Source organism: Empidonax traillii, unplaced genomic scaffold (assembly GCF_003031625.1).
Source record: "Empidonax traillii isolate 1590-97213 ecotype Southwest subspecies unplaced genomic scaffold, ASM303162v1 scaffold1615:size88005, whole genome shotgun sequence".
NCBI lineage: Eukaryota > Metazoa > Chordata > Aves > Passeriformes > Tyrannidae > Empidonax > Empidonax traillii.
The window spans coordinates 51025-66813 of record NW_020956808.1 but is presented as its reverse complement, the minus strand read 5'-3'; the positions used below and the strand labels follow the sequence as shown (position 1 = coordinate 66813).

The 15789-nt window shown below is 58.5% G+C and overlaps 1 protein-coding gene across 3 annotated transcripts in view; it reads left to right on the top strand.

The window, feature by feature from the left end:
* Window positions 1-13763, top strand: part of RAB37 (RAB37, member RAS oncogene family) — a 15104-nt gene extending 1341 nt beyond the window's left edge. The window contains exons 2-10 of one of the 3 annotated variants that reach the window (XM_027908121.1): window positions 3775-3885; window positions 8100-8210; window positions 9987-10028; window positions 10185-10251; window positions 10337-10389; window positions 10904-10969; window positions 11723-11779; window positions 12049-12125; window positions 12237-13763. In XM_027908121.1, the coding sequence (XP_027763922.1) occupies window positions 3775-3885; window positions 8100-8210; window positions 9987-10028; window positions 10185-10251; window positions 10337-10389; window positions 10904-10969; window positions 11723-11779; window positions 12049-12125; window positions 12237-12342 (690 nt within the window). In that variant the 3' untranslated portion in view covers window positions 12343-13763. Of the gene's footprint in view, window positions 1-3774; window positions 3886-6018; window positions 6136-8099; window positions 8211-9986; window positions 10029-10184; window positions 10252-10336; window positions 10390-10903; window positions 10970-11722; window positions 11780-12048; window positions 12126-12236 lie in introns of those variants that run through there. The other 2 variants (XM_027908122.1, XM_027908124.1) reach the window with 2 other exon arrangements.
* Window positions 13764-15789: the final 2026 nt, after the last annotated feature.

The window sequence follows — 15789 nt, the reverse complement described above, 5'->3', positions numbered from 1 at the left end:
ACCCTCTGGGGAGCAGAGGAAAAATAGGGATGGGGCAAGGCAGGGGAAAGGGCTGGGGCTGTGTGGATCCCTCTTTACAAATGCCAGTCTGTTCTGTATCCTGCTGTACTCAGGGCAAAGTGCCCAGCCCTTGATTAGAAGAAAAATATCAATTACTATCAGTTCTCATTTCTGTTGTACATGGAGTACGTAGGACATGCCTCCAGGGATAACTGGAGAAACTTGGATTCTTTGAAGAGCCTTAACTCTCTCTTCTCCAGCAATGAGCTGCTGTTAAGGAATGACATTGGTGGAAATGAGTCTCTGGGCAGAAGAGCTGCCCAGGCAAATAACCATCCCTGTCCCTTGTTCCCTGCTGTTTCCCTTGGTATTTTTCCTGGCTGGGTTGCTAATCTTGCAAAAACAAGTCTGCTCTCACTCCAGGGGTGTGAGGCAGCAAATACCTCACTAGATCTTGTGTCTGCACAAGGAATCACATTTCAGATGTGCTGAGAAACCCCAGAGAGCTTTACACTCTGGAGACAAAGGTTAAGTGGTTTCTGGTTGGTGGCTAAACCCAGGCCTGGGGAGGAAACGCGCCAGGAGCAAACCAAAGCGAGAACAGGAGAGGTTTGTTCTGGGCTGTTCCAGAAAAGTTTCACTTGACACAAAATGCTGAGTCCTGCTTTCAGGTGGTTTGACCCATTGCCAAATCATTCTTTCTCTTGTGGGATTCTTGGATCCATTTAGCTGGAACAAGCTCCAGTGGCAGAGGATGTGTTCCTTGGCTGTTGTTGATCCAAGGGGTTAGCAGGGGGTTTAAAAACAGGGATCTCCTGCGTCATCTGAGCCAGGTTTTGTTTGATGCACAACTCTAGAGCTCATGTCTGCAGGGCTGAAATAAAGCCTCTGCCAGGGCAAGGGCCCAGCCAGGCTGGCAGAGGGCCCTGGGCTCTGTCTCAAGCCAGTGTAAGGGTCTTGGCCATGGTGAAATAATGCCTGGGCAGGTGGGGATAACCCTGGAGTGTTCCTGTGACACAGGACAACTTCAAGCAGCACCCAGCAGCACCCAAGTTGCCCTGGAGCATTGCTTGGAGGAGGGGAGAGACAGCACAATTTTGTTATATAGAAGAGTAAAAATAAGTCTCAGTAATGCAGATATTTTCTCTTTCTCTTTCCCTAAGGCAGAGCAGGCAGACAGGTCTTTTCAGGAAGGACCAAAAGGAATCTCGTAACATTTTACCAAAGCTTTCCAGACAAAGAAAAAAACCTGGGAAAATCTGGGGGGCTGAGGGGGTGCTGAGGAGACCAGGCTGTGGCTGAGAATGAGGGCAAAAGGTAGGACAGGTACAGAACTTTGTCACTGGGAGACTTTTTGCTATCATGACTCAGGCATATCCAGCCTGAGGTTTCAAGAGTTGGCCACATCCTCTCCACAGTGGGGTTTCTATTCTTCTGTTGTGTTTATTTGGTAGCCAGGAGGGTTGCAGTGGTTTCCACTGTGCAGTCCCTCCACAGACCCCATGAGCTTTTCCTAAAGTCGTTAGGAATATCTCTTGGCTGATCCAGGCCAACTTTTACTACTATGATTAAGTCATGAAGCAATTCATGAGTTGTCTCTATTATAAATCCCATTTAAATTATTAATAGGGGAATCTGCCTTTTATACATGTTCTCTGTAAACCTTGGGCTCTGGAGGCTTTCTGGTGCTCATTCCAGCCAGCTCTCCTCCCTCCATAATTAATGCTGTTCTCTGCATTAACGGCTCCCAAAGACAGCACTGCAGGGTGCATCCAGTCTTGTTGCACCTCCCAGAACCAGTATTTTGCCTGGAAATAGTGTGTAGCACAAAAAAATGCAGGACTGGAGTGCAGGAACCGCATGATAATGAATTCTTGGAGTGTTTTCCTGTGGGGCTGCTCTCAGGCATGTTCTGATCTCTGCACAGGGGAAAGGTTCTGGGCCCCAGGGCAAAGCCAAAGGGGATTTGGGCAGGGAAATTTCCCTCGGGGACAGGGATGACCCAGCTCCTCTGGCCCACGTGCCAGGGCTTCACCCAGACATTTCTGCCTCCCAACATCCCCCCAGCTCCCGTGCAGGCTCGGAGCTCACGAGGCTGCTCTGAATGTACAAGTGACCTGCAAACAGCCTAGTTAGGGAGGAGGGAGAAATCTCCGGCTGCGGATCCGGACGCAGGTTGCTGCCTCTCAGCACTCAGGTCTGTGCAGCCTCGTGCGTCTGGCAGAGGGAGCAGAAGCTCCCTCCTGCCAACAGCTCCACTTGTCAGGTCAGGCTTTTCCCAGGGGATGTTTGGTGTTTGGGATGTTTTTTCCGTGGGAAAGCGCTCATTTACCGCAGCGAGTGTTCACTGAAGCGTGTCGTGGTGAACAGGCTCCAGGCAGGTTGTGGGGCAGGGCTTTATGCAAGGCAGCATGATGGTATCCTGCCAGACCACGTTCCTGCATTGCTTGTGGTCCTCAAGCTCCTTGGATTTTGGCTTCAGGTCACTTCCTTGGGGTCTGTGGGATGGCAGGAACCACGGTGCTGGGCTCTGTGGCATGTGCCTGGTGTCCAGAACCTTCATGGCCTCCCAGGGCATGGAATCAGGCCTTGATCTGCCAGGGCTGTTTGTGCACCTGGTTAAACACATTCCTTCACGCTCATCCTACACTTCACAAGGGGGACACACAGTGCCTGAAGTGGTGCCAGGGTAGGTTACACCCCGGGGCGCCTCAGGGCAGGGGAGGCGGTGGAGGAATGGGATCAGCCATGCACAGAGGCTCCTCTGGATGTTGGGAAGATGCTGAAGCACCTTCCAGCATGGGGATGAAGGGCTGAGGTGTCCCAGGATGGAGAAGGGATGCTGGAGCTGCATTGGACTAAACACAAATCAAGGGGAGAAACAACAGCTGCAGCCGAGTGCAGCAGAGGTGGACGCAGAAACTGGGGAGGTTCTACCCCAGCACCTCGATGGCTCAGCCCTGCAGCCTCAGGGGTGACAGGATCCTGGTGACAGAGGGGACACTCAGTGTTTTCCAGAACTGCATCTGCAGGAACACCCATGTCCTGAAACACAGAGCCAAATCCACTTCTGAGCAAGAAGCCTGTTAGGAGAATGTTTATTTTAACTTGTGTCCCTGAGAAAGGGTTGAAAGTGCCTCTGTTTCCTGAAAGGATGGGAATGTTTGTGCCAGTGGCTCTGCAAACAAAACCCAGACACCAACAGAGGGGAGGGAGGGTGTTGTGTTTGCACTGCAGGTCTCCCTTAGGTCAAGGATCTGGAGGGATGGAGGCAGAAGGGAAGATTGGCTCCTAAGGGGTGCAGTGTGGGTACCAGGACCAAGGGCTGGCTGTTCTCGGGAGGTGACAGCACCGCCTCAGCTCTGACACTTGCAGAGCTCCCTCATCCCTCCTGCTTAGGGACAAGCCAGCCTTGCTCCCCATGGGAGAGCCCTGGGACTTCCCATGGAGAGCTGGAGAGGCAGAGGGGTGCCATGAGTTAAAACCCAGCAGCCTTCTGGGGGGAGTGCTGTGGGTTCACAGCATTAAAGTAGCACAAAAACTGTCCAGTGACCCAGTAAGGTTGTGTGGCTGTGGCCACAGCTGCGTGCAGCAGCTGCAGGAGATACTCTCTTTGCTAAACAATATTAGACCTAATCCAGTGACTCCAGAGTCCTCCCAAAGAGGTTTTCCAACAGGCCCTCCCCAAATGTCTGACCCCTGGCTGCTCACTGTGCCTGCAGGCTCCAGCATCACCTGCACCCATGCTGACACATCTTTACCTGGTCCTTGCAGACAATCCTGGTGGGAGACAGCGGTGTGGGGAAGACGTCTCTGCTGGTCCAGTTTGACCAGGGCAAGTTCATTCCTGGCTCCTTCTCCGCCACTGTGGGCATTGGGTTTACGGTAAGAGATCAATCCCTGGTCCCTGTGTTGTGCACCAATCCTGAGGAGCAGCTTTATTTGGGAATCAGAATCTATGAATCTGTGAGTCTGAGCAGTGTTAAGCACAAAGAATTGGATAATTTGCTTTGGTGCTGCTGGATGAGAGGCCCAGTTTGGCTGTGCGTTTGTTGGTGTGCTTTGAACTGCTTGGAAGGATGGATGGACAAAGATCCGCATTCCAAAAGACTTGTGGGGCCACGTCTGAGTGCGGCCTCTTGCATGACACATGGAAGGCTGCTTTTGGAGCAGCCCTGCTCTGCCAGGGAGATGCCAGCCTGTGTTCTGCCCGTGTCCAGCCCAGGGCCCTCACAAAAAGTCAGGCAGATGGTGACAGTGCCTGGGAAAAAGCACTCGGCTGCCATCCAGAGCTATTTGCAGAGCTGCTGCAGGGTCTCCAGTGGCTCTGATGTGCGTGTCCCCTCTCCTGAGGGAGGTCAGGACAGGGACGGTGCTTGGGACCTCATCCCAGAGAGACTGTCATCCCTTTGTCATTGTGGTGAGGCTGGGGCTCAGCAAGGGGCTGTTACCCATGGGGATGCTATTACCCACAGGGATTTTCTCTCTAGTTCAGGCCAAGGAAGCAGGGAAACATGTGATACCAGTGTGGGGAGTCTGGGGCCAAGCAGCCTGGGGTCTGTCAGTCAAGGGCACCCCTGTGGGCAGGCAGAGGAGGCTCAGCCACACTACTGATCTCTGCTGGCTCCTGGCATCTTGATCCTCCTGCAGCAAATGCCAGCAGGTGGAAATGATGCTCAGCCAGGCATTTTTCCTGCCCAGGCAACTCAATGAGCTCCAGCCCAGTTTGCCATGACCCTCCAGCCCCTTCCCCAGCAAGCTGCAGGAAAGCTCAGCCACTTCCAGGAGCTCCGAGTGCCTCCAGCCTCCAGCTCTGGGCACTTTCCTGGCCAAAGAGCATATATAAACTATAAATCCCCCAGCCGGGTCTGAGCGCAGTTACAGGACTGGAAATACAGGTTCTATTTCCTGAGGGGCCGAGGAAGGCTTGGCCGGAGCCGGGGCCGATGTCCCGGGAAGGCGCGGAGGCGGGTGCCGTCACAGAGGGCATCTCTGCCATCAGACCTTCCGCAGCCACGCGTGGCCTTCACCCGGAGAGCAGCGAGGGGCACGGCTCTGCACTGGAGCCCTGCACCCCTGGATCCCAGTGGCATGAGCAGGGATGGGGGTTGCCCTGAGGTTAGCCCTGGCAGGGGAGAGATGGGCTGGGTATCCCAGGGAAAATAGATGAGAGGGAGCCCAAGGCTCTGTGGAGTTGTCTGCGGAGTTGTGCCCGTAAGGCTGAAGATGTTGGGCAGCTGCAGTGTGTGGACCTGGATGAGGTTTTACAGAGAGAGTTTTTGGGTAACACAGCGTTCCCTGTCTTTCTCCAGGGGCTTCTCCTGCATTCCCATGCGTGGGCTTTTCCCAAGCGCAGTGTGCTGTGAGCAGTGCCCCAATGGCTGGTGTAGGATAAGGGGGGCTGTGAGCAGCCTGGGGAGCAGGAGGAGTGTCAGCCATCCCGGCTGAGATGCAGGAACCGGCTCGACACAGAGCGCGGCTTCCGCATAACGGCGGCTGCTGCCGCTTCCCCCCGGCTCTGCTGCACCCTGGTGCTCACCCGGCCCGGCACGGCCGGGGCTGCAGCGGGTGGGGCGAACCCCCCCCCCTGGGGTGGGAGTGCGAGCTGCCACCCCCACTGTCCCGGCCTGGCAGGGTGGGATTTGGCAGCACCATGGTCTCCATCTCTACACCCCGTGGGGGACAGGGGGCTGTTCTTGGGGTGAGCTGTTCCTCGTCTCCCCATCCATGTCCCCGGAGGGATGGGCAGTGCTCTGCCCCCCGGCCGGTGCAGCCCAGTCTCTGGCAAACCCAAGCGCCCCGGGGGTCGCCAGTGTGGGGGTGCAGCGCGGCAGGTTTCCGCCCTTCAGCTTCTTCTTCATCCCGTGGCGGGGCTGGGCACGGAGGCCGCCGGGGCACAGCCTCGGGGGTGGCATTGGCAGGGGAGGAGGAGGAGGAAGAGGAGGAGGACGGCGGGTGGGGCCGCGGCTGCCGCTGGTCCTGCGGCGTCGGGACTCCGTGGCTCCACTCGGACGCACCATGAGCGGCCCCGGCGGGGCGGAGGGGACCGGGACCCCCCCGGAGGAGAGCGGGGAACCCCCGACAGGCAGAGGGGACCCCCCGGCGTCGCCCCGGGACTACGAGCTGGCCGGCAAGGTGGGAGGCAGCGCGGGGTGAGAAGGGATGGACCCACCAATCCCTGCCTGGGCTGGAAGTTTGGGTTCGCGCACCCACCCGGGGGAGATAGAGACGGGTCGGGGGAGGGGGCTTCCCGGGGGCCGCCCGCTTCCTCCGCTGCTGCGATCGCGCCCAGGAAGCGGCCGCGAAACGGGGAAGAGGAAGAAGGCATCAGTCCCAGCTGAACCTTCCCGCCCCTGCCCCAGGAGTGCCCAGATCTTGTAGGTGTGGGGATGGGGGTCCTCTCTCCCCGGGAGGTGGAGATAGGGGGTCCCTGCCCGCGGGCGGGGGGAGGTTTGTGCCCCGGGGGTGTCCCTACCCGGCAGTGGCAATGGGAGGGACCAACTGCAGGAACAGGGCTTTGGGGGGACTCTCTGGGGGGGGTCAGGGCCGAACTCTGCCCTCTGAAAGCCTGTCCTGATCTGCTGCTGCCAGAGGCTCCTGCCAGCACAGCAGTGATGCCCTCCATGACACAGGGCAGGGGAAGCAGGACCCCATCCAACCCATCGCAGCACTCCAAGGGCTCCAAGGAGGGAGCAGTGTGTGCCCCGAAGCCAGTCCGGGACCACCTCCCCCTTGCCCCCCTCAGCCCCCCGCCTTGCAAATGCCTCTGCACCCCTGCCAAGCCTCAGGATGGGAACTCTCTTCCCTCAGTGCTCCCCTCTTCCCCATCCCGGATTGGGCGAGGGCTGCCCCAGGAAGCACCTTCCTCTTCCCGGCAGCTCAGGGGAGGCACAGGACCGATGAACCTTTTACCCAAAAAATTTAACATGCAGCCCGAAGCCAAGCTCAGCACTGACAGTGTCAGCCCCAGCACCTCCTGCTGCCTTGCTGAGCCGGCTCTCAAAGTGGTTCTGCACACTGCCACTTTCCCTAAAACACTTTTGCTCTTTGCCTTTATCCTCTCTGCTCTGACTCATCTCAGTGGAGGGCAATTTTTATGTTTGAGGGAGGAAATAAGTTTCCAGCTTGGTCAGGAGCGAGGTGGAGGCAGAAAGGAGGGGTGTTCCCAGCTGCCCTCCAGTCCCAGGGAAGGACTTGACCAGCAAAGTGAGTTGGCAGGAGGTAAAGCATTTCCAGCCCCCAGCTCTGACATTTGCTGTGCCATCCCTGTGGAAGGTGGCTCACTGTGTTTGCCCGTCCCAGAGGCAGTGGGGCTGCAGGGCTTTGCTTCTCAGGCTCCAGCATCCCAGCAGGGTGGGAGTGTGGGGACGGACCTTTTTGCTTGGGTCCTTCTCGCTGCCATTTTTTGTCAGGGGACAGATGCAGGCAGAGTTAGGTTAATGATTGCTGGGCAGGAACAGGTTGCTGCAGGTGAGCAGGAAGAGCACAGCATTGGGAAAAACTGTGACTATGGAGCCCAGCATCCGTCCTGGCTGCTGCCTGCCTGGGTCCGGCCATGCCGGAGTGGCCGAGGAGCCCGGGCTTGAGCCTGTTTGCTTAGCAGGAGGGGAAAAAGCACAGTGTTTGCTTTGGTGTCTGCAGCAGGCCAGGCCCTGGGCACAGACAGAGAGTCCCGGACACGCAGGGTTTGCCCAAGCCATGCATCAGCCCTCGGGCTGGGCACACCCGGGCCAGGGGCAAAGCGTGGGTGGAGGTGGCTCCATGAATCTGGGAGCTACTGCCGGTTTTCCGGGAGCCTCCTGAGCTGGGAGGTGGCCAGGGGCTGGCTAGGAAACACCTCTTCTTGCTGCGGTACCTGCCTTCCTGCCAGGTCTCATCTTCTGCTCTCCCCCTCTTCCGTGGCTCTGGGTGCTCTGCTGCCCTGGGGCACCGCTTGGCTGCACCTCTGGGGGTCCCATCCTACCCCCAGCTCCCTAAACCTGGCAGGACTAGCCCTGGGGAAAGAAACAAAGGGGCAGAAGGGTCTAGGGGGAGAGCTCAGCACCGCTCGGTGGTGCTGCCCCCTCCCGCTGACACCTCTCCCTGCGCGCATCTTCCAGGTGATGTTACTTGGAGACTCGGGCGTGGGGAAAACCTGCTTCCTGCTCCAGTTCAAAGACGGGGCCTTTCTCTCCGGGACGTTCATAGCCACCGTGGGCATAGATTTCCGGGTGAGACCACAACTGCCAGCCCCTTGCTTCCCCCGACCCGCACCTCGACCAGGACGGAGTGCTGGGAAGGGGGAACAGGAGGTTTCCAGCCTCTGCACCCCAAATAAACTCCCAACCAGCAGCAGGCACTTGCTGAAACCCTTCCACCTCTCCCTTGGAGAGCAGTAACAGACGGAAGAGCCCACTGGTGTTGTCACCTCCTGTCTTTAAATCAGCAGACAGCCTGGGTTTAGCTCATCCTGGCTGGGTGTGTGGGCTGAGGGTGTAGTGAGCAGCCAGCCTGCTCCACCAGCTGGGCTGAGGCCAGGGGCTGGTGGGGACAACTCTGGCTCTCCTAACTTTGTGCTTTGAAAGGGCTGAAATGGGCTACTGAGTAGTTGTTAAGATCACCAAATCCTGTTCAAACCCCTGTGCTGTTCTCTGCTCACCAAATTTCAGCTGCAGGGCCTATCTGGAGGTGTCCAGGGAGGCAGAGCTGTTTGCAGTGCAGGGCAGAGCAGCATTTCAGGAGGCTGGAAGTCACGGGGGTGTCCCCAGGCAGGGCTCTGCCTGCAACATCCGACTCGTGTAGAGTGCGGTCGCTGCTTCCTCTGCCCCCACAGCTGCAGCTGCTCTGGTTTCCCCCCTTGTGGTGGAACTGGGGGCTGGGTGAGCAGGGCCTGGGGGGGAGAGAGGGCTGTGGGTTTGCTTTGGAGGGGTTGTCAGGCCTGTCCTTCTGACAAAATCGTGAAAGAGGGAAAATCTTCTGTGTTCCTCTGGGAACACACTGCTGGGCTCAGTGCTGGTGTCCCTGAGGGTGTTGCCAGCCCTCAGGTACCTGCCCTGCCTCGTGCAAGCATCTCCTCCAGCAGCTCACGGCTCGCTGCTGGCAGGAAATCTCCAGAGTCTCTGAGGGCACGTTTTTGTTTTATCCAGCCCATTTGCTCAAGTTTTGTCGTCTCCACATGGGCTGAATTTCCATTTCAAACAATTCCAGGCAACCGAATTATTTATAGGGGTCTTCTCTTTTCAGACTCATCCCTCCAAGTACGATTCTTTGAGAGTCTTAAAATAGCTTTTCAGTAACTTCTGCGTTTCTTTCTTCTGGCCTCTGGAGAGAAGTCCCTGCGCTTCCGAGTTGGGTAGAGCTGTTGCTTAAGTCACGATAGCTGCCTTCCCTGCTCACATGGAAATGCCTCTTCCCTTTCCCAGCCCAGCCCAGTTGCCTGGCTGCAAACCATCCTGACCCAGGAGATTTCCTCCTGCCATGCTGGATAAAGCCATGTGCTATATGTAACCCCTGAGCTCAGTATTTGCAACCACATTTAAGGACCAAGCAAGGCTCCCACCAGCAAGGGAACCTGAGCAGAACACCCAAATCATCCACTGAGTGTCCCCAGGAAGCTTGTAGCATCCAAAGCCCTTAAATTGCTGTATATAACCCAAATTTTTAGCACAGAGCTGGTTCCTCTGGACACAGGACAGGGTGCTGGCTGTAGGAGATGAGCTGGACACACCAGACCCAAAGCAGGCTGGGATCTTGCTGTCCTGTCTCTGCTCGTTCTGCTCTGGAAGGAGAGGTTACTGCTCTGGGATGTCCCTGTAGCTGCCAAGCAAGCAGGATCAGGGTTTGTAGCAATTGGGCTGCAACATCCAGCCCCATGGGCAGCCTGGCTTCATCCCACTGGCCGTGGGAGAGCAGCTGAGGGGCTGAGGAGTGCCAGCTCTTCACCAGGGCTGGCTGGTGCGCCAAGACATGCTTTGGGCTGATAAACGTGCTCTCCTTCTCTTCTGCAGAACAAAGTGGTGGTTGTGGATGGTGTGAAGGTGAAGTTGCAGGTGAGTTTTGGGAAGGGGGAAGCAATTCCCAGCCACATTGCTGGAAACTTCCCCCAGGCTGAGTGTGGTGGGCCGTTGGGACACGGATCCACAGAGGCATCCCCAGCTGGGGAGGAGGTTCCCCTCCCTGCTCTCACTGGGGTGGCTTCTCGGCAGATCTGGGACACGGCAGGACAGGAGCGGTTCCGCAGCGTCACCCACGCCTACTACAGGGATGCCCAAGGTGGGTTTGGGATCCGGCAGGGATGGGGGAACTGCCTGGAATGCATCCCTGCAGCGTGACAGTGCCTCTGCCTCTTCCCCTCCAGCCCTGCTCCTGCTCTACGATATCACCAGCAAGATGTCCTTCGACAACATCCGCGTAAGTCCCCCCGTGGGTCAGAAGTGTGTTCCCCCACAGGGACTGGGGTCGTGGGTGCCCTGCTCGGCTGGCTGGGTGTTTAGGGCAGCTGGGAACGTGTTTCACAAATAAATGCCTGATGTTTTATCCAGACCCAACCAGCTGGGAGCTCGTCCCAGGGCACCTGGCTGGGTCCTGCATGGCTGGGTGAGTTTTGTCCAGGGACATGGAGAATGCCTGGAGGGAGAAAATGCTGTTTGGGAAGGATGTGAACTACGAGTAGGCTTGGGCTGTAGCCAGGAGACGGGGCGTTTTCAGGACTGTTTGGCTTTGATGCTGGAACAGTTCCTGTGCCAACAAAATAGTCATTATCCCTGTCCTCGTGGGGTGGTGTGAGGGCTGAGGGGAGGGGCAAGGATTACCAAGAGGATGTGAGGGCTGAGGAGGGAGGAACAGGGGTACCATGAGGGTGTAAGGGCTGAGACAGGAGGGACAGGGGTACTTCTCATCCCGACACAGCCCCGCTTCCCTGCAGGCCTGGCTGACAGAGATCCACGAGTACGCCCAGAAGGATGTGGTCATCATGCTGCTGGGCAATAAGGTGCGTGCAGGGTCCCCCTTCGCTCGGTGCTTTGCCATGTGGTGCTGTGCCATGCCCTGGCCATCCCCATGGCTGTGCAGGGATGGGGCTCGGTGGGCTCTGCCTGCCAGCTGTGTGCACCCTGCCTGCACCCTCTGCTGGCATCTGCTGCTTTCTGGGCTCAGCCAGGCCCAGAGGTGACCCCAGAGGTTTGGAGGGGGCCGGGGGTGGCCGGAGTTCCCGGCAGCCAGTGGGGGGCAGCACGAGGCTGAGGCTCCCAGTACGGGATGCTCATGGGATGCTGCTGGGTATGGGTTGCCCACTCTGGCCTGGATGCACCCCTGAATCCCGGGTCACTCCGAGGCCCAGATGCCCAATCAGGTCCCAGATCCTCTCCGGGGGTCCAAGATGTTACTGGTTGCCCAATGCCCAGCTGGGTCCTGGTTTTTCCCCTGGAACTGGATGCCTCTGGATTGTGAATGATGCTCGTTGTTTGATGCCAAACAGGGTACCAGAGCCTCCCTGGGTCCTGGATGCCCCCATGTACTGAATGCTGCCCCAGGTCCCCAGGGTCCTGGATGCCCCCTGACATCCTTGATGCCACCAGGTCCCAGATGTTCCACAGATCCCAGATTCTCTGGGCACTGGATGCTGCTGGATCCCTCGTACCCCTCATTCCTGTCAGCCCCCTGAGCACCCCACACTGCCTGCTTGCCAGGTGCCCCAGGGTGCCAGCTGGCCTCGTATGTGGTGACATTTTCCTTCCCTTGGCAGGCTGATGTGAGCAGCGAGAGGGCTGTGAGGACAGAGGATGGAGCATCGCTGGCCAGGGTGAGCTGTACCAGGGTCTAACCCAACTTCACCTCCCCCAGTCAGCTGCCTGTCACTCAGGGTCCCCACACAGTTGTGCCATCCCCTCTGATGGGTGCCCAGACCCATCTGCCTCTCGGGCAGGCAGCACGGCAGTCACTCCGACAAAAAAACCGGGACAAGGCAGGCAGAGGATGGCCCCCCAGCCTTGGCAAGACAACAGGGGTGATGCAGAGGAGCAGGAGGGCATTCTGGTGATAGCCACTGATGGGGTTGTGCTGCCCTTGCAGGAATATGGGGTGCCTTTCATGGAGACGAGCGCCAAGACAGGCATGAACGTGGAGCTGGCCTTCCTGGCCATTGCCAAGTGAGTACCTGGGGCCCAGGGACTGAGCAAGGGAGGTGTCCCCTGCAGCCCCACCACTCCCACACTGATGCTGGAGTGCGTGGTGGGGGTAACGCAGCCCAACCACTCCAGGGAGCTGAAGCAGCGCGTGATGCAGCCGCTGGAGGAGCCCCGCTTCCAGATCCACGACTACATCGAGACACAGAAGAAGAAATCCAGCTGCTGTGTCTTCTCCTGAGGGCGGCCGGGAGGAGCCAGCAGCCCCAGGGGCACAGGCAGGAGACAGAGAGGGGCTGGATCCTGCCCTCGAGCATCCGAGGGAACCAGGCTCTGACAAGCCAAGGTGGATGGGACAATACAGCGCAGCAGAGATCGCGTGAGGAGGGCCCTCACCCTGGTTCCAGGATCCAGAGCCCAGTTCCTGCAGCCCTGTGGAGCAATGCCCAGAGCTTGCTGTGTGCCACCATGGGAATCGCTGTGGTGTGGTGACTGCCAGCCTTGCCAGTGAGCCATGGCCATGCCTCCATCACCCCGGACACAGCCACACACCTCACTGAGTGACACCTGGAGCGGCTGGAGGGGCAGTGCCTGTGCCATGGATGAGCCCCCCTGTGGCCCCCAGCCCTCTCCTCCCTTGCAGCCATCCCTGCTCTCGGTTCTGCTCTTGTCCGACTGGAAGGGCCTGATCCAGCCCCTGCATCCCTGGTGCTGCCAGGCTCTGGCTTCCCTCCAAGGATCCTCGGCTCTGCCCCCCAGGCTGCCCCACTCCCCAGTGCTCATTTGGCTGTGGCTCCTCTCTGCTGCAGTTACTGCCATTGGCTTTTATCCTCCTGCCACCATGAGTGCAGTGATATCCTCACTGTATCCTGGCTCTGCTCGAGGGAAGGGCTGGGATGGGGAAAGGTCCAGCCAAACCTGCTCCCTGCCCATGCAGCTGTCCTTGGGAGCACCCAAACAATGCTTGGGGCATTTTAGTACACACAGCAATTTGGAAACAACTTTATTTTTCCCCATCTTGTAGTCATGGGAATTAGAGGAATATATATATATATATTTTTTTTTTTTTAAAGAAAAGCCTTTTATTTTCAACCCCTACAGACTAAACCATGCAGGAGATGCTCGCTGTGGCCTGGGGTGATGCTCCAGCCCTGCTGGCTCCCAGTTCGGGCTGGGTTTCTCTCCCATCACTGCCCATGTAACACAACTATTCCTTCCTGCTGCTGGCAAACAGCAGCTGGAACCCACTCTCTGGAGAGCAGATGCCTGAGATCCTCCAGCCAGCAAATGCTGCTCTGTTGGGCATCGGCAGGGCACAGGGGAAAGGCTTGACCTCTGTGTTGCTGCACATCCCTGATGCTCAGCCCAGCACTGCTGGCCCCTCCAGCACACTGCCTGCTCCCCTGAGCACTACCCAGGGCAGTCAGATGGTGAATATTTGGTTCTGCAGCTGAAGCACTCATGTGAAGAGCAGCTGCAGAGGGCATGGCACTGCTGCACGTAGGAGTTGGGGACTGTCCTGCACATCTGTCCCCGCCAGTACCTTCCCTGGCCCTGCGCCTGAGCTGCTCATCTCTCACCTGCCCCAGTGCCTCCTTTGCCTCTGCACTCCTCCTGGGTCTCTCTTTGCAAGTTTACAGATTAAAGCTGAATATTTTTGAAGCTTTGTGTCTGTCTGGTTGTTTATTTCATGAGAAATCCCTGCCCTGGGTCTCAACGTGGGAGGCTGCTGCACACAGGCGCTGCAGAGCTGCAGGGCCGTAGGGCCGTGGGAGCAGCCGTGGGGAGGGGGAAGCACCCACGGCCCCTTCCACCCCACTGTGTCTTTCGTTGCACATTTCAGACAGTCCAAAGGTGAGAGGGGAAGAGTAAACATGGCCTGTTAAATTAAAACCAACCTCCTCCCCTGCTGTTCTCATGGTGCGGAGTCCAGCATTCCCCAAATAACTCCGTCTTCCCACCAATGGCATTGCTGCTGCCGCTTGGCTGATGTCTGCAAAAAATCCTGGATGGCTTCAACACAAACAGACGTTGGCTCTTTTCTCTTTTCCCCCCTCCAGCCTAAACTCCTTTAACGTCACGGCAAGATGCAAAGGGCAGGAGGCAGCTGGGGCGCAACGGTGCTGCCTGTGCCCTGCCATCCTGCAGGCACTGCTGGACCCAAAAGTAACCCCAGCTGTTTCCTTCGCTGCTGCCTTTCCTCCTTATCACAGTCCCATGCTCAAACCAGCCCTGCTAGAGCTGGGTTTTGTTTCCTGACTTGGGGTTGGGTACCTCCATCTCCCCCCTGAATGTGCACACTCAGGCTGTGCTGCTCACAACTCCCTTGCCAAGGAGAGGGCTGCGACACGGCTGATAGATCCCTCCATCTCGGGGCCATACCACAACACGCTTGCCCTGGTTTTCCTCTCTGCAGGCATCTGCCTCTGGCCGCCGTGGGATTCCTCTCTGCCGCGTTTCTCAGGGCCGAGCGGCCGCAGGCAAATGCTCAGCCGAGTGGAGGAAACAAATGAGCCCACCCTCGGCTCCCAGCTGGGTCCCACGGAGCTGGAGCACAGCCACCCCGAGCACATGAGGGGTTCCTCAGCCACTGAGGTCCCTTCAGCAGGGGTTTGGAGCCGAGTCCCCTCTGAGGGATGTCTCCCAGGGCAGGCACCTATCTCAGTGAAAAGCAATCCCCGCTGCCCTGAGGACCTTTGGCCAGGTGAAACTTCAGCCAGGCCCAGCAGTGGGAGACACCAACGTACCTCCGTACCACCCTCCCTGGGACAATTCCAGGAGCCAGCTCTGCCTGGCACCAGCACTCCTGCTGCAGTGCTGGAGCAGCCCAGGCTTGCTGCTGCCTTGCTCTGCCCTGGCTGACCCCAAACCCCAGGATTTCACACTCTCATAACCCACTGCAGCCACTTCTGCTTCCCAGCCCACAAGTGGAGAACGTGGAGCCAGGGCAGTGCAAACCCCCTGGGGTTTCCTCCATCTTCCCACCTTCCGGCCCCCATCTCCAGGGTGCCGAGGGGACTCAGAGACTGCTGGGGGAGCGGGGCTGCTCCGTTTCCGCCGCACAGCGGGTTACCGGAGTTACCGGCCAGCACGGCCTCCCCGGCCGCCTTCACCCGCGGTTTTGGTTTGGGGTTTTTATCTCACTCCGAGCATCTCTCCAGCCCTCCGCCTCGGAGCAGCCCTGGGGCCGGCATCGGCCTTCGAGGGCTGGGCGAGGGAATGGGGCGGACGTGCCTCTGAGAGGACAAGGTGTGCCAGCCGGGATGTGTTGCGGGAGGAGTTGGGACAACGGGGAGCGCCCCAGCCAGTCGGGCCTGTCCCCGGGTGGGTGGCAGAGTCGACCCGCAGAGCGGGGAGCGGCGGGCCCGGATGGCTGGCAGGGAGAGGCAGAGGTGGCCGAGGGCAGGGAGAGGCAGAGGTGGCCGAGGGGGAGCGGTGGAACCCCACGGGGGAGCGGCCGGAACCCACGCGGTAGAGATGGAACCCCACGGGGAATCGATCCAGCTCCCATGGGGGAGCGGTCGGACCCCACAAGGGAGCGGTCCGGCCCCAGAGGGAGCGGTCGGACCCCACAAGGGAGCAGTCCGGCCCCGATGCCGGCGGCAGGACCCGGCGGCGCCGCGCCCGGTCCGTCCCAGTGGGGCGAGAAAACATTTGCATACCCAGAGGAGTCAGATTTACATAGCCA